The sequence below is a fragment of the Mycteria americana genome, chromosome 12 (genome assembly GCF_035582795.1).
Source record: "Mycteria americana isolate JAX WOST 10 ecotype Jacksonville Zoo and Gardens chromosome 12, USCA_MyAme_1.0, whole genome shotgun sequence".
NCBI lineage: Eukaryota > Metazoa > Chordata > Aves > Ciconiiformes > Ciconiidae > Mycteria > Mycteria americana.
Genome location: NC_134376.1, coordinates 10,111,586 through 10,135,854, shown reverse-complemented (window position 1 = coordinate 10,135,854; position 24,269 = coordinate 10,111,586). Strand labels below are relative to the sequence as shown.

Genomic DNA, 24,269 nt, shown 5'->3' with positions numbered 1-24,269 from the left:
GTGCCGGCTGCCCCGGCCCCCAGAGCTCTGTGCCTGGCTCCCTTGTCACCTATTTCTTCAGAAGCCGCTTGCCCAGCTCGGAGGTAACACCGCCATCCCGCAGCTGCCCCAGGTCAGGAAACGGGTCAGAGTCCCCCGCAGGCTCAAGCTGCTTGGTGCCGTTTCGGGGCGCCTGAGCAAGCACCGTCGCTAAATCCACTAAATCGATGTTTGCCCGCTAAATCGGTGGGGCTTTAAGCACAGGTTGAGAGCCTTGGGGCAGACAGGCACACGTGTAAAGCCTCCATTTAAAATTAAAGAGCTTCTAAAGTGAGTGGCTGAACTACAGGTTAAAGTAATTTAAATTGTGTGGCCCTTGGCTCCCATGTACCACCTCCCCGTGCATCGAACCTCTGCACTCCCAAACGCTCGGCTGCGACACGGGGAGGGCTGAGACAAGCCAGGCTCTGCCCCTGCACAAGCCCAGCTCCAAAATCGGCAAAGACCTGTTATTTTCAGCAGATCCACAATAATAGGCATGGGATTAAGGGGGCGGGGGGGGAAGGCAGAGCTCAGTGTGCAAAACTAATCTAATCAGGAGGACGTCTCGGTCTCCCAGCAGAGCTGAGCCGCACAGATAGCCGCTTATCCATGGGGCCGATCCCAGCACCTGGCTCATCCCCAAATCCCCATAAACAGAATTACCCCCAAACCAGTAAATATACTGGGTGCTGCCAAAAACCTTATTGACTATTGGGCCTTTTTTCTATAAGCCGTTCTCAGCAGAGCACAGAGAGCTCATCCTTCAGCTCAGCCAGCTAATCAGGCTAATGAGGCGACACACACTGCAACTTCCTAGGGTATATAATCAGCCTGGAATTTAGGTTTTAGTGTAAATCTTACAAAATACGTCACTTGAAACTTCAAAATGATGTAATTGGGCTCTTCTGCAGAAGAAATGTCCATGGGTGAGACCTTAGTGCTGGTTACTCTGCACGGGGTGGGAGAAAGGGAGAGCGAGATGTGGCACACGCAGCGGTTGCGTGCATGTGTTTATACATAAAATGGTTATGATATAATAGTAATGCAATATGTAAATACATATATGTGTGTATTTATATATGGTTAAACATGTATCGATAATGAATATATATGTAAGTGTATGTATATATGGTTAAATGTTTTCACAAGGCTTGCTGGAGACACAGCATTTGCGGGATGCTCTAGAGGAGTCAAGTTTTGAAAATGCAGCTCAGTGGAAACCAACAAATGGAAAACAGGAGGAGCATAATCCTCCTTCAACTTGCATTCGGCACCCTTGAATTAACGTATCTGCTAGACTAGGAAGGTGTTGTTTAAAGTCACACTTCACATGGTGTTTTGGAGGCAGGAGCTCCACAAATGTAAGAGAAAACATATTTCAACTTGTAAATAAAGGTACCATTATCAAATGAGCACACTGCCTCCATCCGAGGTGGGGTTCAGACAGCCCAGACAGTGCATTTGGCCTCTTCCAAAAATAAACTCAACTCTGTTCTCTTCCCTTAGGACTCTGCTTTCCTCCTTGTAGGGGACATCTGTCTCAAGGCTTCGTTTCCTCCAACAGCTTAACGAGGTTTGTGCGAAAGACAAAGAGCAGGGCTTTGGGATGTGCTGCCCTGGCAGCCCAGATGCAGGGGTGATGGTCGCTCTCCCCCTGAGCTGCCACCCCACTCCGTGACAGTCCTGCACATGAAAAATACACACCCCCCCCATCCTCTTCTGCTTCTCTTTTGCACGACATACCATCTGGGGAGGGATCCCCTTCCCCTGCTTAGGAGAAGAATTTCAATAAATTTCTAATAAGCAAAAAGCTTTAAGCATGTTGTATCTAAAAATGCCCATTAAAAAAGCAATAGATCCTTTAAAAATACATAGATACTAAATCCATTGCATTAGGGTGGAGCCGTTTGGCATATGCCATTAATTGTGTAGGTTCCCTTAGTGAGCACAGACGAGGCTGCTGCCACTGCTGGAAAATTCAGACATATCCCCCAAATGGCATATTAATAATGAGATCTTTCAGAGGAGGATCCGTGACTCATCCGAGAAGAAAAATGGGTCATTCACGGCACTGAGCCGTCTGAACAAAACAGCAGCTTTTTTGGGGTTTGCTCAGTTTAAACCAGAAAAATAGAGAAAGTAATGCGAGAGAGGATGTGGTGGCTGTAGCTGCCGGATAATATGAGCAGTGAGAGTCAGCACTGGCATTTTAAAGTTAAAAACCCCACCCTGACAGGCATTTTGTGCCTTGTATGGTTGTATGCTAAAACCAGGAGTGGAAGAAATGGCGAGCATCCTTCACCGCTGCCTCACCCCACTCCACCGAAAGCCACAAACTCACCAGTCCTTCCCCAAAAGTCACGTCCTGGGGGTACCCAGGGTTGAAGGGACCAAATCCACCAGCGCCAGGATGCTTTGGGAGGCCGATGGCTATTGCCCTGGCAGTTGTCCCCGCAAGGGACATCGCTGCGAATGCAGGGAGCACCCAGGGCGCCGGATAACGTGCAATTAAGTGAAGGTACTGTAGACGCAGAATACACCCAAAAACGTCAAATCCGAGCAAGGATTTTCAGCGCCCTGCCTGCGTTACTGCCAGAGCGGGAGCCACTCTGTGTTACCTGTGCGGTTCTGGGGCGCAGGGTAATAAATAATGCCAAAATACCCCTCAGGCCAGGTGCGCGTGGGGCATCGGCGGGATCGCGTGCAAAGCGACACGCAGCTCCCCTGGACAGCTACAGCAGGTCGCTCGGCGGAGTCACTGCAGAAAAAAGGGCAGGTTACAAAGCTGGCATTTAAGATTTCATTAGAGCTGTTAATCTTATTGCTATTATCAAATTATAATCACTTTCACAACCCAGCTAAATCCAGGGTAATTATCCATATTAGATGAATACGTTTGTCATTTGCATTCAGCTTTTACGTGGGACCATGACTTCATGTGATGCTTTGGAGATTAATAAAGGCCATGGCCCTTTCCGGCGCGTGCTTGCCCTCCACATGGATGAAATACCACATTTAATTGCTTTAACCCTCACTTCTGCCATTTCCTTTCCCTCCCTCTGCCTGTGACCTTCATGTTCAGTGTCCGCTGGGTGCAACCCTTGGCCGGTGGTGGGAGGATGGAGGAGGCTGGCCGTGATGGAGGAGATGAGGTCCAGCAGCCCCCATGCTCCACGTGGGCACCAGTGCCAGCACCGATGAGCAGACCGGGAGCCCACGAAGGTGTTACGTCCTCATGCGGACAAGTTGCACAAAACAACTTCTATCTGCAGACCTGCCACAATGTCCTGCCTCCTAATTTAATTACCTCAACAAGATAAAAGAGGAATTAGCGGCAAGTGGATTTTCGCCGTTAAACAAATACTTGACAACGAACGCTGAGCTCTTAAACCACCGCTGGACTGTGGGTCAATTGACTTTCGGGAACCCATGGCCATTCAGTCTAAACACCATCCAAATCAAATTAATTTTGTCTTCAGTATAAAAAAAATATAAAAAGAACCCTTTCCTATCCTCTTCTACAGCTACCTCTGAAAATTGAAGCCAACCCTGCAGCACCACCCTTTCCCGGTGCTCCGCAGCAATTGCCGGCTTTGCAATACCAAAAATTAGTAAGCATTTAATCTAAGCTGGCATTTTCCCAAACCTCAAAGTCTCCATGCACTCTGGAAGCGGAAGATGGTGGTTATTCCCCCGGGAGCGGGACCACAGCCCTCCCGTCACGGCTGGTGGGGGCTGCTCCCGGGGCCCCCCCAGCCGCACTGCTCTCGCTCCTCTCCCGATCACACCATTCCTCAAATGACCTTCAAATCAAACCCCCTCGCCTTCCTACCCCGTGGCAGATTTCCGAGCGCTGCCAGAGGAGGATATTTTATGAGAGTCCCCTGCACGCCTCGGAGGCAGAAGAGGAAAGCTTCTCCTGCCAGCCTTCCCCTGTCCCCTCCTTAGCAAGGTCTCCCACGGTGGGTCACCCGGATTTTGCGTTATCCCAAGCAACTGCACGAGTACCAATGGATGTCAGAGAGGATAGGCAGAGCAAACACACGCTTCCTAGGCCAGGGGTTATGTTACGGGGTGTCTGCGGGAGGGACGCAGTTATAACACACGCCACACTCCAGCAAAGTTCCCGTTCGGAAATCTGCTCGATAACAGCGCCCGTCACTCCCATGCAGCCCGGACAAACAACTCTGTCGGGCCCCTGACAAAGAGCTTCACAAACGATGCAATCAACAGCCCGGCATAATTTTCAAGAAATATAAATGAGCAAATATCTAGTTGCCATGGTAACCCCAAGAGCTGGACTAGACTGTTGCAGATTACCAAATACAGCTACATTTTGCCAATGCAGCAGGAGCGTGGCACCTGGGACCTCATTTGGGGACAGCAATCGGGCATTGCTGAGGACTATCGGCTCTTTCGGCAAGCTGCCCAAAAAAGCTCCACCCTCGCCGACTGACACCAGGGGATTCACATTCACGGTGCCAGCTGCGATTCGGTTCTCTCTCACGACACCTGCACGTCGGCTCCATGGCCTTCAAGGCTGACCGGTTTCAGGAGCAGAAGCCACAGCAGGAATTACTCTCTCGTTAGATCTGTGCTTCACGTCTGATCAGCAGTGTCTCTGACAATTTGGACCCAGGAATGAAAGTTTCCAGCCCAGTTACCACAGCCCTGCAAAACAAAAGGAGCTAATAAAAGACTTTACCATCCTTTTTAGGTGGCCGTGCCGCAGAGCCCTGCACCAAAAGAGGCACAGGGCTGCTGGCCCATGGACCACTGCTCCCCATCAAGGCAGTTTTCACAGGAAGCCTGGAAGCCCTTGGCCACAAAAGACAGGGAGACTTTCGGGGTACCGACAAGGAGCAATCAACAGCAACGCAGGCCCTGGTGCTGGCGTGAGGCAGCCCCTGTGCTGAGGCAGCCCTGTCCCGGGGTCCCCCGGCTGGAGGAGCCCCTGGCAGCAACGAGCCTCTCCCGGAGGAAAACTGGCACTGCTTGAGGCTTCACTCAGCTTGTGCCATTAATTAAGGTGCCATCACACGCCAGCAGCTTGCACGGTTCATAAATCCACCTTTGCTCACGTCCCTGGCCCTTCTCTTGACGGCCGTCTCAGCCGAGCCCCCCGCCCGCCCGCCCGAGGGGCAGCTGGGCTCAGCCGTGCCCAGAAGGAGACGCACCTCCCAGCAGGTTTGTCCCCGCCGTCCCCCTCATTCCCTGGCAGCAGCAGGGAGCAGCTGGCGCGAGGTGGGATGGGAACCCCCCCCCAGAACAGGAGGAACACCTCGGTTAAGCCAATATCCGCTGTGACCCGCACAGCACGGGGCCAAACCCTGCTCGCCGCCTTCGTGCCCCACTGCTCCGTCTCTCCCTGCAGCACACGTGGGATGCACCGAAGCTGGGGGGTTTAATGCTAACACCATCGCATAGATAGGTAACGTTGTTTATCATAAGGTTTTTGTGGTTTGGGTTTTTTTTTTTGGTGATGGACCTCACTGCCACAGCCAGTAAATGTCTATAATTTACTCACTGAGCTGCTGGAAGCCTTTTTTTTTGGCCCTGAGATATTTTTGTTCCCTGTCAAAGGGAACCGCTCTGCAGCATCCTCGCCCCAGGGCAGGAGCTGCTCCGCCAGGCAGGCAATTAAAACCAGGGGAAACCAGGGAGGGGAAAAGGAGATGCACAAGAAAAAGGTCACGATTCAGCTGTGCAGGCCTTATCCTCCAAGTAATTTTCAGGGGAAAAAAATATTACTGAATTAGTAGAGGAAAGGAAAGCTCAGCCCAGCCCAGCCGGCCATCTGAGCAGTCCAGATGAGGAACCGGGGGGGAAAAGCATCGGCAGGCTGCCTGCGCCGGGGCAGGCTGCTGCCAGCTGCCAGCGCCCGCACGCCCGGCAAGCTGCCGACAGCACAGCACTTGTCTTCGCAGCTCCCTTCCCTGGACGTCCAGCAGTGTATTTCAGGGAATAAAGAACAAAAATAGGAAAAAAAAGAATCAAAAGGCAAACGGTCCAGACGGGCCCATCTCTCTGCCCAGGGCAACGTTGTCTCTACAGACCATGAAATGGGACGTAGGAGGGTAAAGACATTTGTCACCAAGAGACAACTATTTTTGTTCACTCCGAGGCTACATCACGCTGTTCATGCTTGCCCCAACTTTCATGTGTTACAAAGAAAGATAGATGTTCATCTCCTAAAAAACTCAGAGACATAAAAGGACCCTCCAGCATCAGCCGCTTGCAAGCGGTGTGCAGGGGAGGCGTGGGAGAGTCCTGCCGCTGCCAGGTTTCCCTCTGCCTGCACCATATGGCAAGGCAGGACAGAAAAATTCAAGGTAACAGGGGAGTTAGGGGTTATGGGACAAGGAGTACAGAAAAATAAAATAAAAAAGTCCAGCCTGAAGAGCTGTAGCTCCTGCCAGCCACCCAAAGCCCAGGACCATCCGTGCCAAGGGAAAGGGCACGTCCAATCTTCCACCGAGCACTGACCTTGCCAGATCCAGTAAAAGTTCATTAGAGAGGTGAAAACTCCTGTTGTTTTCTGAATTTTATTTGATTACTGTGAAACAGAAGACACTAGTGAGGAGAGAGGGTTGTTTTTTAAGTAAGGATCGTGGAGTCTAGGCAGAGAGCTGGGGGTTTGCAAAACAAAGCCCCTATTAACTTTGGTCCTGACTTTCAGGTCACGCATGTTCAGTTCTTTTTACCTGGAAATGAAGATGTTAATTGGAGCTGACAGCTTTCATAGGTTTCCCCATTAGCAATATTTTTAGCCACTGTAGGGCCCAAGTCTTCAAATGCTTTCCCAAGGGAAGGTTTTAACCTTTCTTTTGAAACATCTCATGCCACTTGCAGGGAAAAAAAGAGAGGTTTTTGGCTCGAGGCGTGCCGAGCCCTGTCTGTGACAAACTCCCGGCTCCTCCGAACAGGGGACACGGGAGGAAAAGGGAAAAGAAACTGGGGAGAGGCAGCCTGGAGCCCGGAGCAGAGCTCGGCACCGTGTGGCAGCACCACCCGGGGTGACCACAGCATCACCGCCCGGGCGATGGGCGATGGGCGACGGGCGATGGGCGATGGGCGATGGGCAATGGGCTCCGGGCACAGCTGAGCCCGAGGGGGCCTCTCTGGGGTGTGCTGGCTCCGGTGCCCTGCGGTGCGGCTGGTCTCCACCGCGGTGACGGGACCCTGGTGACGGGACCAGCGCTGGGAGCCAGGAGTCGATCAGACGCACGACCCGTGCCAGGCGGATGCCCGACCCTGCCGTCCTCGTGCCGGCAGCGGGCACAGGACCCGTCCACAGGGGACCTCGAGGGCAGCGATCAAAATGGTTCCTTGAGCCCTTTTTCTGCCACAGATCAGATCCCACACATCGACATTTTGTTAACTTGTTGGATCCAAGAACACTTTTTTTTTTACAGTTGGTTTCTTTGCATACTGTTATCATCTATATGTAATTTATTGTTTTCAGATGAAGCAAAAGCCTCGAGAAAACACATTTAATACCGTCTCCTGCCCAGGACTGAAAATTATGCAACTTGCTTACTTTCCATATAAATATATGGATAGTGTATATATATATATATATAAACCCATTAAAAATAATATATTTTTATTTCTATGTATTACCCATTTATATATTTTATATTAAAAATATTTTTAATATAAAATATAAAAAGACATAATCAGGGATGACAGTATTTCCTTACTTTAGAAACCTGCTCCAATGCACACATGTTCCACGTACACCACCACCACTACTCCCACCAAATTTTGCAGTTTCTTTCCAAGTGGAAATGTATTTTAGCTGAAAGCTGCACTGACACCTGAGGAAGCAGTTAGAAGCTCCCAGCGGAGCATCAGTTATTTACCTCCTTGTATCCAGTGTAATCGCTCTGGAAAGTCTGTTTTGAAATTTTATGTCTCCAAGATGGTGACACCAAGGGAGGCCAGACAATTTTACGAGGATGCTTTTACTAATCGTTGCAGGCAGCGGCCGAGGGAAGCCACCTGGATGCCACCGGGCTGTGTGGGACCAGGGCACGGGGCTGGGGGGCCACCCTGCAGGAAGCACTGGATTTATTGCGTTTGACCGGCCCCGGCAGTGCCCTCGCAGCCGCGTCCCCTGAAGGAGAAGCACGTTTTTGCCTCGCTAGCACTGCCCGTCCCTCGGGCCCCGGCATCCCCACAGCCCCGCTTGCACCCAGGCCCCGCAAATTCAGCCACGTGCAAGGAGGAGGGTCCCCTCTCCCGCTGAGCATCCCCAACGAGGCGCACCGGGGCTGCCGCGACAACACACGCCTCCCCAAAAATTATCTACCTGGTAGATAAAAGTACCTCCCTGGTGCCGGCGCAGCACAGGAGGACGTTAGCAGCGGCTGCAGGAAAGAGCACGGTCCCGCTAGCAAACAGGGCTGCGCCAGGAGCTGCGAGCTTCCCCGCCCAGGAAAGGTTTGCGAGGGGGCTGACCCTCAGCGGGCGCGCGGCCCTTCGCCCGCCCGCCCTGTAACTCGGTCAGCCCGAAGCGGCCAGGCCCAAACCCTGCTCACCCGCGCGCGGCACCGGGCGGCCCGCGCGCCCCGCGTGGTGACGCCGTGCGGCCGACGGCGGCCGGGCGAAGGGCGGGGTGCGCGCACGGCCTGCCCCGGGGACCCCAAAAAGCAGTCGGGGTCAATAAAATAAACTTTCCCAGGCACCCGCTTCCCCCCGACACACCTTTTTAATACAGAGCAGATTGGGTACACCCAGCTGCCTTCACGCGAGACCCCGCGTCCCCAGGGAGCTGCTGCCACCCGAGCGCTAGAAAGACGCAGGAGCCTGCACCTGCTGTTCGCCGTTTATTGTAGCGGAGAGAAAAAGAACGCGCACAAGAGGCATTCTGCATAACTTAACAGAAAATAACGCTTTTCCTCCACTCTTCACGGATCAACGGGCAAAATAATTTCCTACACACGGCTATTTTTTTGTGCTAATGGTGTGGTGTATTGATAAAATCATGGGTTTCCCCTAATATGCTGCAATAGTTGATCTGAAACCCAAAGCTCCGGCGTGGAGGGCTCCTTTGCTGTTTAACACAGCTCCCGTCGCCATTTGCCCGTGGGGAGGGTGAGCGCCGGGTTTGTCCTTGCAGCGTTCCTGGAAGGGATTTTCGCAGCTGGGGTCTGGCTTTCGCAGCTGGGGATGCCAAGCAGCTCCACGGCTCTCGCCACCCGTGCCACGTCCCGGCTGCTCTTCCCCAGCGCGGCTGGAGAGGTGACCCAAACTGGGGGGGGCGCGGGCAGCGCCGGCAGCCTCAGTCCAGGGCCAGCGAGGGGATCTTGCAGACGAAGGGGAAGGCTCTGCCGCAGGCGTTGTCATTCCAGGAGCGCAGCGCTACCCCCCGAAAAAACAACGTGTTAGCCAAAAAAAGGCGCGAGGAAGTAACCAGGCACCACCCTCGGGACCGGGACCTCCTGCCGTTGCGGGAGGCTTTCCCTGGCCGTGCTTCCATTTGCGCTGCTCCCAGCCGTGCCCCCTCCCAGCTGCTCCCATCCCCAGCCCCGTCCTGGGGATGCTGGCGGGGATGCCTGGCCCCGGCTCAAACACGGTAGCAGGGAGGGAGCTGCAATCGCAGCCCCATACCCCACAAAATATCAACAGGCTGCGCATGGACGGGGCGTTTAGGTACGTCCGGGGGGTCTGGATACACCTGACCGGTCTCACTGGCAACGAGGGTGTGAAGTGGGATTTTTGCACAAACAGGGTCTTGCCCTGCTTCAGCGAGATGCCCCTGGCCTGTGTGAGGGAGGGAAAAGCTGGCAAACTGACGGGTGTTTCCACGGGCCTCCCGGGTGGGAAGGGAAATGGGAAAATTTGACCTTTGGCTAAATTCGGTAATTCTTCAAAGTGGATGATGCTCCCCTCCTGCTGCTGCTACGGGAGAAGGAGATGGGCTGTGAGCAGAGGGGAAGCGAGTGTGCGTATGTATGTATGTAGTAAAAGAGAAAACGCATCCCTTCTCTGCAAAGAAAAAAGAAAATAATAATAAAAAATTAAAATGCAAATCCTCAGCCTGCCAGCAACCTCTTCGGAAAAGCACGAGCCGCAGTGGATTGAATTTACTGACACGCAAATAAGACTTAAGGTGCCCTCGATGCCCGGCGCGGCACTCACCGCTGCCGTGCCTGTACCAGATCTGCACGCAGTCCTCCTCCTCCGGGATGGAGTGGATCCCGTCGTCGGGCTGACTGCCGTCCCAGTAGTGGTAGTCGTAGGAGGAGCCGTCCGTCCACTCGAAGTGACCCTCCTGGCGCGGGGCGAGCGGAGAAAGGCCGCGATCGCAGAGCCGCGTTTGCGGGGGGGGTCCCGCTCCCGTGCAGACCCCGTCCCCATCCCCAGTGCCACACAGCCCGGGGACACGGGGAGAGACTGTCACCACTCGGCAACGGCCAAACAGCTCGTTTGGGTTTTACAGCTGAAAGCTTACCCTGGAAAGCCCCAGCATTCGCAGTGTTCTCACCAGGGGACGCCCAGAAATTAAACCCATATATTTTTTAACACACCCACCCAATTCTGTGTTCCTTTTCCTTTTTCTTTTCCATTCCCTTCCTAATATCTACAAAAAATTTGCTGTCGTGGGACTGTTCTCCTGACGGTCTCGATTTTTCTTTGTTACGTATTAGACTATATATTTCCAACATGTCAGCTTTGAAAAGTTGCAGAGTATCACAAGAAAGCAATGAAACTTGGTGATTTTTGACATCGGAGACATTTTCAGTTTATTTGCTCTTCTTGGACCAGCAGTACAATATTCTTTCTATTAATCCATTAATAAAATATGATGTGAATAATTAGTAATTATTAATCTATTAATTCTAGTAACACTTTTCTTTTGAAAGCAGACTGGAGGGGACGAAATGACAACTTTCCCTCGCGCGCTGCACAACAGACCCTACGCCACCACCCGATTAATGGGGCTATAAGGAGTGAAGGAGAAAACCAAGTGGCTTTCCAGGGGGAAAATGCAGGGAAGTGCATTTTTCAAAGCCATTTCCCACATGACGACAGGGAGCTCTCACCTGCCGCAGGTCGTTGAGCCCCGTCCAGATGTCGGTGGGGATGCCCGGCACGCGGCTGTTCACCAGGTCATACACAAAGACGTTTTCTTCCCAGCTGGCAAAACAGAGCAACACGGAGCCGCTGAGGGGGTAGGTCAAGCAAATGGTCAGGCATGCCCCTAAGCATTCGCCCTACGGCATGGCCAAATGGGTCCCGCTCTTCTAATTGCAGCTGATGACTTTCCCTGGTCTGTGCAAGAGGCGTGTAGTGCGGGTGAGAGCCGGGGGAGAGGGAGCAGGGGAAAAAGCCTGTGTAATCATGTCGTATTTCTACCCCTTTTTCAAGAGTAAAAAATGCAGTTTGGGGAAATTTAGGGAATACTACCTCAGTTTTCCTGCTAGGCCAGGAAAAGCTTTTTTTTTTACGTTGCCTTTGTGTGCCCAGTGCACCAGACTTGACCCGGTCGCTGCTGCAGAGGGATGCTCAGGCTGGGACATGAGCCTGCAGCTGGCACAGAGGTTGTGCTGTGGGAATGGGACTTTGTCCCCATTTGCCTTCTTCCCCAGGCCGTGCCAGGGTGGAATGCCATGTTTCTGCACCCCTCACCTGTGGATGGAGGCCAGCTTGGCCGATCTGATGCCAATGGAGAACTCGGCGCAATAGAGGTCGGCTTCAGCCCAGGTTTTGTTGATGGGGAAGTACCGGTAGCAATGGCCTTCGTACTCAGTCCAGAAGAGCGGGCAGGAGTAGGCGTGGACGGGCTCCGGCATGGCTAGGGGCAGAGCAGAGGACATCCGGCAGCTGATGGCGAAGCAGCGTGGCCGGGCAGCCGAGCAGGCGGCGGAGGCAGCACTGCCCAGCCCTGCTCCCCCCACCTCACCCAGGCAAATAACCACCAAACACACACACGGAAAAGCCAACTGTTGCAGAAGCCGTGCAAAAGTCTGCAAAAGCCGAAACACATTTTGCAAAAGCCACGGGTTTCTCAGTTTTAGCATCTGCCTGAATCAGGAGGGACAGTTCAAGCCGGTTTGACATTGTTTTAGGCAGAGGGTGCTTAAAATAAAGGCACTGACATTTGCTACTGGGGAAACCAAGATAAGGGCTCCTCTCGGCTCTATCAAGCACTACCAGAGCCACCATACTGGGACGGGCGCTGACAGCCTGGGGCTGCAGGGTTATGGCCGCACTCTGCCCTCCCGCTCTCGCCTCCTGCAAGGCCGATTTGCACCCCCTCCCTCCGAGCAAACCCCCTCACCATCCCCTGTGTCCTTGGGCCCAGACGCAGCCGTGCACGTACGCACGCGTTGGATTTCGGCCCCATAAATAGCCGGGCGAGGCGCACGTGCTGCCGGGAGCGGTGCCAGCCTATCTGCCTCCCACCGCCAGATAAGAGCTGGGGCTCCGCGGGGCTGCTCCTCCTCCCTCGCCACTTTTCAGCACAGCGTGGGGAGTTACCCCAAAAGAGGCCATTTCGGGGGGGCAGGACGCATTTCTGCAGCCTTTGCTGTTGCTGCTGTGTAACGCTGCAGCGGCGTTAACGCTTCCCTCTGACCTGCTCCACGTCACACGTGGGGAGGACGCAGCGCACACGCACAACACACCACCCAACACGAACCCCCAGATCTTGTGGCACGTAGGCTCTACTCTCCTCGCTGCTGGTTTTTGAGCCTTGGGGAATCGCCAGCTCCCCCCGACCCAGTACCCGCATCCCCGCGGGGTCCTGCCGGAGCGAGCGGGGAGGAGGCAGGGTGGGGGGAGCAGGGGGTTACCGCACACATCAGATGCCATGGAACTATCCAGGCAGGTAACAGGCTCAAGCCGGGAAGGGTCAGGGTGGTGCCGCAGGGCCTCTGGTGCTGAGGGGCTGGGGGGAATGGCTTTCCCCGAGGGTGAGGAGAGCAAGACCCTGCCAGCGGCAGCACAGGACGTGGGAGCATCGGTGTGGGGAAAAGAAAGGCGAGGTGAATTCAAAGCAGCTGCGGGAGCGTTCATGGAGCCGAATCCTTCCCTGCCCCGGCACTGGCAGCTCTGGGCGATAATTTCATATTTCATCAGCTCTCTCCACAGGGGGATCTCTCAGCGTTCTACAAACAGCTGCCAGGCAGCCCCCGGGTCCCTCCTGTCACGCACCCCTCCCAGGTGACAAACCACAAATGGAAAGAGCCTTTTTTTCCTCCTGAGCAAGGCGCGGAGGCCAACCCGACTGCCGGTAGCACCCGCTGTGCCGAACCCTGGGGCTGTCGCCCCATCACCCCTGCCTCGGGACCCCCAGCCGCTTCCTCCGGAGGAGCCGTGGCTGGGAGCAGCTCTGCACCCCACAGCAACAAACCCGCTGAGAGCAGCGAGGGGCTCTCCCACCCTCATCAGCGCTAGTTATGGGCTGCAGAGGGAAAAAGATAAGGCACGCCAGGCTGGAAACAAGAGGAAGAGCTTTATGGGAGGGTGGCCAAGCCACAGCCAGCTCAGTGGCAATGCAGGGTTCACCTCTCGGATTCACACCCAGCTACCCTTGTGTTTGGAAAAACCTTAGAAGAGCCCTAAAAAATCCAAATTGTTGCTATTATAGCAATAGAGCAGAAGGACCAGGAATGCCGAGGGCTGATGTGGTTTCCTGGGAGCCAAGCCCTCCTCCCCACGTGGCACCGGCCAGGGGTCCCCGCCACACTGATAGCAAAGCAGAGCAAGGGCAGAGGGTCAAACCCACAGGACGAGGCTTCAGCTTCACTGCCAGGTTATGGATGAGGCGTGTCCCCCCCATCGGGGACAGGGCTGGGATCTGGCCCCGGCTCGCGGCGACTCCAGGTTGCTGCTCCCTCCTGCCCAGGGCACCCCGGGGGTCTGCGGCAGACGGGCACCGCCAGCTCCCCAGCAACCGGGGTTTTATTAGGGAGGCTGTGAAGCGCCTTGACGAACTCTTCACCTCTAGCAGCACGGTGGCAAAATTCACAGGGCTTAACCCAGCAGCATCCCCGGCAAATGGGGCCCTTGGCTCCTAAGTGCTAATTGCAGCGGGTGTCCCCATGCCCTGGCTCCAAGCCGGGCCCGTCGGCACCCTGATCGTCCAGGAAAATCACCCTCGTTTTGTTCAGAGCAGCCGAAATCGAGTCAGAGATGGAGACAGTCCTTCTTTGTTATTCCATACTGTTTCCCATTAGGTAGCATTAATTTGACGAGCTTCAGCGAACCAGAGGTGCCTGAAGGAATTTAAGGTTAAATATACTGAAAAGGAAAATATGGGAGGTCAGTGTTTAATTAGCGTCTTTTCTGGTAGGTCAGGATCAGAGGCTTTGGCTGTCTCTTTGGAGGAGAACTATTGCTGCCAGCTTTACAGGCAGGAACAACTGGGGATGCTGCTTTATCCGGGGTCTTCGGGGGCTATTTTTAGCAGAAAGGCAATAAGAAATTGCATGCATATTCTGAGTATATGAGCCCATTCATGGCTCTGTACCAAACCTCGTAACCCAAGCCAGCAGCTGCTAATGGTATTTTCATCTAAAAGGGGACAGGGGAAGCATTTTGGGGCTATTTAGACCAGATCTTCACTTTTAAGCACCCCAGCAAACATCACCCCCAGCAGCATCAGCTCCTCCACACAGGGCAGGAGCAGCACAGCCACTGCCCACGGGACAGGGGTTCCTGCCAACGCCGGGTCAGTTCACCCATTTGTCCCCAAATTCCTCACGAAAAATGATGGCAAGTATCCTTCCTCCCTTTGCTTATTTCCAGTGCAGCAGGTTTAAGGTCGGGCCACATTTTATCCGGCACCAGCAAAAGAGATGTCTAAACTTGGCTGAGGATAAGATTCATATCAGGCAGCTGTTACTAACTCAGAAAAGCTGGAAAACAAGAAGTTTGGGTCAGAAAAAGAGTTTTGTGCTCTCTGGATTTGTGTTAGTGCCACCAAAACTGAAGCCTTTTTATTTATTTACTAGCTGAGACCCACTGCAGAACCGCTGGGAAAATCACTTGTCAAAATCTTGCAGAAGCTGGCACTGCTCTGCCAAAAAGTTTCACTTCCCCAAGTGGCCACTTTCCAGCAAGAAATAATTAACTGAGAAAACCCCAGCCACTTTCACACATTTTTTTTATTCCAGGACGCTACTGAAAAATATAAAATGCCAGCTGTGTGACTCCCACTGACTCAGCCGCGGAAGAGCAGGTTTTTTCCTGAACAGCTTCATCCCAAGGTGCTGCTCCACCTTGGATACTGCAGCTCCACCAAAGCGTTTTGGACAGCAGATCGGATCAGGTCAGTGCTGGCAGCAGATGCTCTTCTTGCTGCAGAGCATTGAAGGGCTCCGTTTCACCAACAGCTGATGACTTACCAAAAAGCTTAGAGACATTAGGAGACACCTCGCCGAAAGGCATGGTCTTGAAACACCCCTCTTGGCACATCCATAAGCTAATGCTGCCATCTGACCTGAAAGAGCAAGTGAACCTCTTCAGTTCTTGGCAAGCAGCGGGGTTTGGAGGGTGTCCATCAACGCCCAAGAGGCTTGTCTGAAGTTGATGCCAATGCAGAAGAGCTGAGGAGATCCCCATCGCGTGCAAGGCTGGGTCTTTCCCAGGGCAGAGCTGCCCGGGGAGCCCCTCCGCTGGTACCCGAGGGTTGTGATGCTGAGAGCGAGGGATGGGGAGCGCTCCCCAGCCGGCGGTCAGAGCCCCAGCAGGGGCTCAGGACGAGCATCCTGGCACTCACCAACACCAAGTTGCCTCCTACCAGCTCGGGGCCATGGGGAAGACCGGCAGCATGGCTTTACCCAGTGTCAGCACTGCCAGAGCAGTGGGTAGTTACAGGGGACGGGTGAGATAATAGGGCTGGGACAGGGGAGCCCCAGGACACCCCAAGGATAGCTTCAGGAGAAGCAGCCTGCAGAGAGGCTGGAGGGTTTGAAGTGCCAGCTGAGCCAGACCTCCATCCCACCACAGCCTCGACAGATCTGCCAGCCCACGTCCTCTTTATTGAATAAACACAAAGAATAAGCATTTAAAAAGGGGGTTTGGTGGGGAGGAGCGTGTGGCAGGGGCTAAGACAGTGCTACTGTATGATGCTGGGATGCCTCAGGTCACCCATGGCTTTAAGAGCACATCCTTAAGCCCTGGCACCACAGTCATTACGGACAAACAATCCCACCTTCATGTGATTTACAATACTTCTCTTTCATTAACAGATGAAAAAGTCTTTTGCTTAGCATCCACCTTCAAGACAAGCAGTTCATAGGAGGGGTTTCAGCCTCTGTGTGTCTGGGGGATGTATGGAGCTGGAGGGGATGGTATCCACTGATGGACGTGAAGCTCATTTAATAACTGGGCAGTATTCTACACACTCGGATGTGTTTTTTAAAGCACGTTACAAATTTCCAAGTAAAATTTTGAACACCAGTTGAAGCATGTTGGAAGTGACATCCCTTCACACAGAGGGCTTTGGTTTTCTAAATCCTGTAACAAAACCAAGCTGGTTTTACAGCTTCAAATCTTCTGCCAGGTATGTTTGTAGTCGTGAGGCTACGGCAGGCGCCGGCAACAGCCCCCCTGCAGCCGGCACTAACAGATAGGAGTTATCTTGCATGGGTTTTTTCCTCCTTAATTAGTTTTGGCGAAGCTCCCACGGATTAGGCATCTGTCAGGAAAGCCGGGCTCCTATCGATCCCTTTTCTCACGAACTCGCCGAACAGCACTTAAGGAGTCCTTTCTGCTCACGTTCCCATACAAATCTAACAGGGCGCAAACAAACTCAGAGCAGCGACTCTTGCTCATGCCAGCCCCGTGAAAAACTTTGCAAGAACCTTAAGTGACATAAAGCAGCTGCCGTCACCAAGAGGAATAAGGGGGAATCGCTTATTTGTGGCCGCTTTTCACACGCAATAAGCGTGAATGAATAAACCAGGCACCACGGTGGTCCTGGCCGCCCGTCCTGCCAGGCTGCAGTCCTGCACCGCTCACGCGTGGGCCTCCGTGCAGTTATTTCTGCCCGCCGCCCCCGCCAGGCCCAGGGTAGGGACGGCCGGAGGCCCACGGCACCGTGCCACGCGAGCGCGCGGTGCCGAAGGCGAAAGCAGAGCCCCGCACACGCAGGAACGCAGCCAGAGCGGAGACCGCTTCGGTGTCTCGGGAGAGAGAGAGCGGGGCTGCTCCTGGCACATCCCCCCAGAGAAGCAGAAAGTTGATTTCAAGGCAAGCCAGAGATTTCTGGAGCAGTCGGGGCAGGGGACAGCCAGCCGCCGGCCCTCGGGAGTACGCGCTCTCCTCTCCCTGCTAAAGCCGTCGCGGTTCCAGCATTATCTGTACCCCAAGCCGCAACCAACGCTTTGCACTCACCTTGGCTGATCTTTATGTTTGTCTGGGGGAAAGCCTGGGCAGCCAGCAAGGCGGCGGAGAGGAGCGCGCACACGGCCCAGCCGGTGCCCATCGCCGGGGCGGGAGGCCGGGCCGCTCCCCCGGCTCCGCGGGCAGCCGGGTGCGGGGGTCGCCGCTCGGTCCGGGGCCTCCCGGCCGTGCCAAGGAGGCTGCCGGCGAGAGGTGGCTCTAGGGCTGCTCCCTCCCCCAAAAGCAGCGGCTATCCCCCCCCGACATACACCCACCCACCCACCCGCCCCCGCCTCCCGCCAGCTGAGCCCGGGCGCGCTCAGCGCATCCCGCCCCGAGGGACCCGCGCCCGCAGCCTTGCCCACGGCCCGGCCGCAGAAGCTCTCTGCTCCCACAGCGCCTTTCTCACACGCCGCAGGCTGCAGGCGAGCAAGGAAGTCCCTTATCTACCCCCCTCCTTGCTTCCTGAGACGCCGTTTGGCGTCCCCGGTTCAGCCCTGCCCAGCCGCGCCGCGCCGGCTGCCTCGCCCCGCGGGGACGCTGCGGGCACCGGCGGCCGGGCGCAGAGGGGAGCCCCTGCCGAGGCGACGGCAGACCCGCACCTTGGGGCGCCGGCGGAACGCGGCCCCGCTGCCCGCCGTGCGGGGCCGGCAGCCCCCAGAGGCGGGGCAGAGCTGGGGGCGGGCAGGCGAGGGCCGTGCTCAGGCGGGGGAGCTGGGCCCCCGCGGTGGGGCAGCCGGCGGAGAGGCGGAGGGGTCCCCGGGGCTGCGGGGGAGCACTGCCTTGCGCCAGGCTTTGCGCAGCCTGTAACTGGGGGGTGTAGCGCGTTGCTTGCCCGTCTTGTGCTCGCTCTGGGGTTTTTCTTTAACCAGGGAAAGGCAATGCTTCGGCACAAAACAGCCTGGAAGGAGAAGCCACCGGCCGTGCCGGCGGCCCGAGGCCGTTGCAGGAACTGGCGCTAAGCCCATCTGCGGGAGCCGCGCCGGGTCCATGCAGTCCTGTAACGGCAGAAAACCTTCAGCATCAGGCAGCAGCCAATATTATTGACAGTCAATATTATCTAGCACATCTCCTTTCTGTGGTCAAACATTTTCTGGAAATAAACTTCAGATTTTTAGAAATATTGTATAAAGTCCTTTCCTAGCTGTTGCACTGGTAAGGGAACCAGTATAGGCACAAATGCTATGACAGTTTTGTGGTCCTGCTCCACTTTGAATTTATGCCTTAAATAAGCTTGAATAAACCGCCCAGGAACACAGCCAATGCTATTCCCTTTTTATTTTTAGCTACAGATTAACATTTTCAGTGTTTTCTGGGACTTCAGTTGGGATGACCCCTGTTTTTACAGGCAAGATCCAGGCACAAACGATTTGGGGTGACGGGAAGCTTTCAGTATAGCAAAGTATCCAGACTTACTCCAGAGACAGTAACTCATTCAATCAAGTAACTCATTCAGATATTAAATTTTCTTTGCATTAAATAAAACCTTTGAAGAAAACTCCCTTCCCCCTTTCATTTGCAGTTCCATACATTGATCTGGAACTACATAGCTCAAGGAAAAGTCTACTGATATATCAGACCACTAAAAGTGATGGAATTCAAGAGTATTAGAAGCCAAGGCATGCCTCTTCCCTTCCTAGCTGTGCACCATCCCCAGATACAGCCAGTGTTACGAGCAATTGTCAGCAAACTACAGAACAACACTCTTTGAGCATATTAATCTACTCCCAAAGCACAAATGTTTATGCTTAAAGAGAGAGCAGAGATACAGAATAACTTTAATCCTGTTTCTAAGGTCAGACCCACTGCAGCAGCATCTCCCGCCCCAGCGCAGGCGGGAGCACCGAGCCCCCGGTGCTGCCCCCGAGCCGGCAGCTCCGTGCCCGGCACAGCAGCTGGGCACCAGCTTTGCTCCCGCCACTGGGAAAGTACACGCACGTCGTGCACGCAGAGCCGGCTGGAGTTGCAGTTGCACTTCGGGTTACCTTCTGATTGCACAAACCATGAGATGTGTTCTACCTGCTGGATGCAGCCCCGGGAGCACAGCCACGTCTCGTTTATTCAGCCCTTCTGCTCCCCTCCCTCTCCAAGCTGTTTTCTGATTGCCCTCCAGGTTGGGAGCTCCTCAGTGTGCTTCAATCCTGCTTTTATTGATCTTTCCTCAGGTTTTCCTCGCCAATTTTTGGCAGTGTATGTACATGACACCCCCCCTCCCTGTGAAACAGAGACTGCACCTCTCCAAGGTCAGACTCATGGGCAAGAGTGCCTTGTGTTAACATTTCATGCCCAGTACTTGAGCAAAGCACATGGCAGGTCCGAGGTCAGCTTCAGTGGGTGCCCAGAGCTCGTGCTGCTGCCCACAGACCCCATGTGGAAGAATATTAATGTTGATGGCAGCAGCTGCTGAAACCGCGGCCCCTCATCTGAGCCTTTGCAAGTTACCGGAAGAGATCAGCCTCCTACAGCGTGTGTTTGCCCAGGACTCCCCCCCGGGCTCCCTCTCCACCGTGATTTATTGATGAGACAACCCAGGAGGAAGCCAGAGAACAGAGATTTGCTATCGACCTCGCTGCGGGACAGAGGAGGAATTTCACCTTGCAGAGAGGCAGGTTAGAATTGAAATCCACCATCCACGACATGCTCGGAAAGAGGATGCCCACAGACAGCCGCGTGGCAACCACCGTCCCCATCGCTTTGTGCTGCTAACATACGCCAGCTGTGCTGAGAGCAGCCGGGAGCTACGTGCAGCGGCGAGTAAGAAGCAAGGGTGCTCACCAGGGGACAGCGTGCACGGCCACACCAAGGGTAAGCTCCTACCCCAGCCACAGCAACTGGGCGACAGCTCAGCAACAAGGTCACCAAGGCCCTTTGTTGCCATCCTCTATCCAAGGCCGTGCTGTGCTCTGCCCAGGAGACGGGTGTCCACGCTGTCCCTCTCTCGCAGCCGCTGAGACAGCTTCTTGCTGCAGAGTGGAGACATCTCTTGTAGCCTCCTTATATTCATTGCATTCCTTCCTCCACAACGGCAGGGTCACCGTATCAGACTTGGCCGTCACACGAAGAACATGCACAGGGATGCTCGGAGCGCAGAAGGGAACAAAACACCCACGACTCAGTGTAAACCGGAGCGGGTCCCCGACGGGAGGTGTGCTGCGGGGATGCTGCTGTCAGAGTTACAACACAGACCTTCATGCTGGAGCACGAACACCCTGGACCGCAGCAAGGACTATTGACTGACTCACTGACATCTGCCCAAACAAGTACCAAGGTTGGGTTTTCTTGCTTTTTAAGACTTACCTGTCCTTAACTGTAGCAGCCAAACAACAAGAGATGAAATATGCATGTATCTGTTGTTTTCTTTTTAAAAATAAAAATATTAAAAGCACGGGAGGTAACGGGAGTTCATTCTGGGCTGCATTTGATGAACTGAGAGGAGGGAAATGACTGCTGCCTGCCCCACCGCGGGCCAGCTCTGGACTGTCATCGCTCTGAAGGGCCACAAGCGAAGGCAAAGCTTCCACAACACCCAGCCCCCAGTCCCTGCCCCAAACACCACCTTTATTTTGCCCAAGGCAACTCTCGCGCTTCTAGCAGAAGGGGACGGAGCCAGGGCAGCCGGAGAGCACGCTGCTTCGCGCCTCTCCCGAGCAGCCGATGGGGACCGGCACAGCGTGGGAAGGCTCCGCACCGCGGGGTGCAGGGAGGGGGAGCAGGCCACGGGCCTGGGCTACTGCAGGGGCCACGGGCTACCACCCAGTGATTACTCAGGTGACCTAGGGAGCAGGATACAGCCAGAGCCTGGGGCCCTTCCCCACCTCCTCCTTTTGATCACGGCAGCACTGATATGGTGGCAGAGCTGGCCCATCCGTAACACCCCGAGGCTTTCCGGCTCAACGCAGATAAACACTGCTGAAGACAGAGCCGATCCGATCCTTCCTTCTCCAAAACAAAGACGTGGAAAGACAATAAAGTCACGGGCCAGGCCCAGCTCTCTTCAGGGCAACGTCCTTCTTGTTTGATTTCTTGAACGGGCTGTAAGCAAGATACAGATTTTTATGCAGTCTCCATGTTGATAAATAGAGCAATAAAAAATATAATTTGGGGCCCGCTCCTACGAAGAACTGCGACCCAGAGCCCCGTGCAGAGACTTTGGCTCGTCCAGCCCACAGTGCCTCGGGTGTGCTCTGGCTGGGCACCACGCACGGCCAGACCAACGCACTTGGCTCGCTCTCCTGACCGAGCTCCATCAGCAGGTCCCCAGTTTCTCTCAAATTGTTCCTGGTTCATCAAGGGCGTAAACATTAACATTTCGGCTTTTCTTGTGCCATAAACATAACTGATGGAGCTCAACACAAAGATGAATTCTGCTAACAAGCATCACCCCAGTCTACGTGGCACAATTAAATAGAATTTTATTTTCAATAAATATACAATCTGCATCGTACCAGACAATATGCTGTGAAAAAATAAAATGTACAGAAGCAACCAACAGGACAGCTTGACTGTAGCTAAGGTCACTTGGTGACCTGGAAAACTACCTCGGTTAACACACACAAACACAGAAAGAGCCACTGCAGCCTGTGAGAGAATTAAAATTGTGTATTTTGGGTCTTATTAACCGCAAAAGTCCCCGCAGCAGGTTTCTTTTGCATAACACAGGTTTGAAAAGACATGAGCTGGCTTTCCCGGTACAAATGCTATTGGAAATGTTTACTTTGCTATATCATCACTGTATCTACTTGACACACACAGACTGCTATTGAGAGTGGCAGGTCTCACCGCTGACGTGACATCGGATCCGTTTGACGAGGGGCCCCATGCACACGTGCGTGCCCCAGCACACAAATGCACGCGTACGTACTAACAGGAGCTTAATTCTGTTAAAACTAGTACAAGGACAAAACTGGAGTCAGAATCGATTTCACCACAGGTTCTACCGTTTAAAAAAATACTCTAGCCTAATTACCACGTTCACCAACGAGAGCACACGAGTACTTATATCTCCGAGAGGATGAGCCATGGATTTGGACTGGAAGGACAGTGGAGGCAACTCCCAACTCTTCCACCCGCTCAGCGCTTCCCACGGCACCTCCATGCACAGCCCACGCCGCCTGGCCACGCGCTCTGCTGCGTGGGATGCAAACAGCTGAGCAGTGCCGGCTGCGAGCAGCGAGAAGTCCGGCCGGCCGGGCTGCCGGTGGCCCCAGGGAAACGGCCAGGACCCGGCGGGACACGGTTTGCAGAGGCCAGCGCGGCCGGTCGGGCGCTGGCAGCCGCTTCAATCCAACAGAGCTGCTGTGGGGTGCGTGTAGGGTGTGAGGTGGGGTGTTTCAGTCGGTGGTTTATTTTTTTTCCTCGTCTGCCTGCTTGGTCTGGCTGCTGTTAGTCCCCCGCCTCATGTTACCTCCAGGGATGCCGGAGAGACGCGGTCGCACTCCTCCCGGGACCGCAGGCTGTGCCACTGCTCCACGGCCGTCCGGTGCGCGTTGAGCATCCGGCGCCAGTGGTTGGACTCGGGGGCACCCGTCGAGTACTGCCCGATCACGATCCTCCCAATGAAGTCGTTGCTGCTCTTCACGTTGTGCCCGTACACTGGGGAGAGCAGAAACAGAGACTGGTCAAGGCAAAAGCATCGCTTGCCCACCCGGACCTCTGCCCCTGGCAAGCCAAACGTCTTACCAACACCCCCTCACACAGCACGCCGGACGCCAGCGTTTTTGGCATATAACTCAGCACCTCAAAAATATTAGAGACCGAATCAGTACCTCCAAAAATATTGGAAGGAATAAGATAAGCTGCACTACAGACTGAAATATAATTCAAATAAACAGGACACAAATCCACAGTTATCATGGTATTCAGCAAGAACAGGTGAAGGAGAATCATAGAACAGTTTGGGACGGAAGGGACCTTAAAGATCATCTACTTCCAACCCCCCTGCCATGGGCAGGGACACCTTCCACTAGACCAGGTTGCTCAAAGCCCCGTCCAACCTGGCCTTGAAGTAGAATTACATCATGTAAAGAAACGCCGAAAGCTCTGCCTGGGCATAGTGAAATGATGAAAGCAGCCAAGCAGCCCACACCTGGGGAAATGAAGAAGCAGCATCTCAAACTGTCCTCCTCCAAATGCAAGTGTCATGAACTGTTCCAGTGCTAATCGATAGCGTTCCCGACTCAGAGACAGGAATCACACACGTACAGGCTCAGCGGGATGTTTATACAGAAACAATTTTTCATAATTACCGCTGCAGCTACGTGTTAAAAGCTGGACTTTTAACAAGTAACCGAGGAAGAGACATCAACCCAACACCCCGTCCTTTGGATTAGCCCAGTCTCCTGGAACAAAAGCTCGCAGGCAGCAGCAAACTCTAATGACGGGCCTGATCCCGGGAAAGGCTGCACACTTCCGCCGGCCAGGAGCAAAAGCACTTTGTGTTCTGCAAATTGAAGCCCTGCCTCGGCTCATTAGAAAGTTGAACAAAAAGTCTGCGCAAGCTGAAGCCAGGATATCCACGGGCACTGGCTGGAATATTAAGGATTAAAAAATCTCCTCAGAAAAGAGAGGGATTTTTAAGAACAAATGCCTGCAGGGGCTCCAAATCCACCCAGGCTTGTGCAGCAAGAGCAAGTTCAAAGGGGGAGCGCAGGCTGGCGTGGAGCCACGAGCCTGGCACGGAGCTGAGCGCTGCCGCCGCTGCCCTGCCAGCAGCACCAGCTCCCCAGGGCTGCTGGAAACGGGCGCTGGCAGCAAAGCCACCTTTGGGATCCCTCCTGGCAGCACCCCCTGGGGCAGAGCGCACCCTCCCAGGCAGGCAGGACACCGAGCACTAAGCACTCGGCCTCGCTTTTAGCCACACATCTTTGTCAAGGCTGCGTATTTCCTACTATAATATATCCCGCTATTAA

General features: G+C 54.3%; 2 protein-coding genes across 3 annotated transcripts in view; both read right to left on the bottom strand.

Annotated features, from left to right (window-relative positions):
* Positions 1–8,916: 8,916 nt before the first annotated feature.
* Positions 8,917–17,564, bottom strand: CLEC19A (C-type lectin domain containing 19A). Its single transcript, XM_075514879.1, has 5 exons — positions 17,374–17,564; positions 11,659–11,824; positions 11,073–11,166; positions 10,168–10,300; positions 8,917–9,387 (listed from the first exon to the last, which is right to left on the bottom strand). Exons 1-5 carry the CDS (start codon positions 17,462–17,464, stop codon positions 9,308–9,310), a joined length of 564 nt encoding a protein of 187 aa, XP_075370994.1. The 5' UTR covers positions 17,465–17,564; the 3' UTR covers positions 8,917–9,307.
* Positions 17,565–21,809: 4,245 nt separating this feature from the next.
* SYT17 (synaptotagmin 17) overlaps positions 21,810–24,269 on the bottom strand; it is a 40,055-nt gene continuing 37,595 nt past the window's right edge. For both annotated transcript variants that reach the window (XM_075514877.1, XM_075514878.1), the window contains one exon: positions 21,810–22,953. In XM_075514877.1, the coding sequence (XP_075370992.1) occupies positions 22,757–22,953 (197 nt within the window). In that variant the 3' untranslated portion in view covers positions 21,810–22,756. The remainder of the gene's footprint in view (positions 22,954–24,269) is intronic.

What these genes read in the sequence shown, in the direction of transcription:
- CLEC19A (XM_075514879.1), bottom strand. Translation starts at nt 17,464, where the DNA reads ATGGGCACCGGCTGGGCCGTGTGCGCGCTCCTCTCCGCCGCCTTGCTG. An exon ending in AAACATAAAGATCAGCCAAG is followed by an intron (nt 11,825 to 17,373) that starts GTGAGTGCAAAG and finishes CTCTGCCCCTAG; the next exon opens with CCATGCCGGAGCCCGTCCAC. An exon ending in AAGCTGGCCTCCATCCACAG is followed by an intron (nt 11,167 to 11,658) that starts GTGAGGGGTGCA and finishes CTGTTTTGCCAG; the next exon opens with CTGGGAAGAAAACGTCTTTG.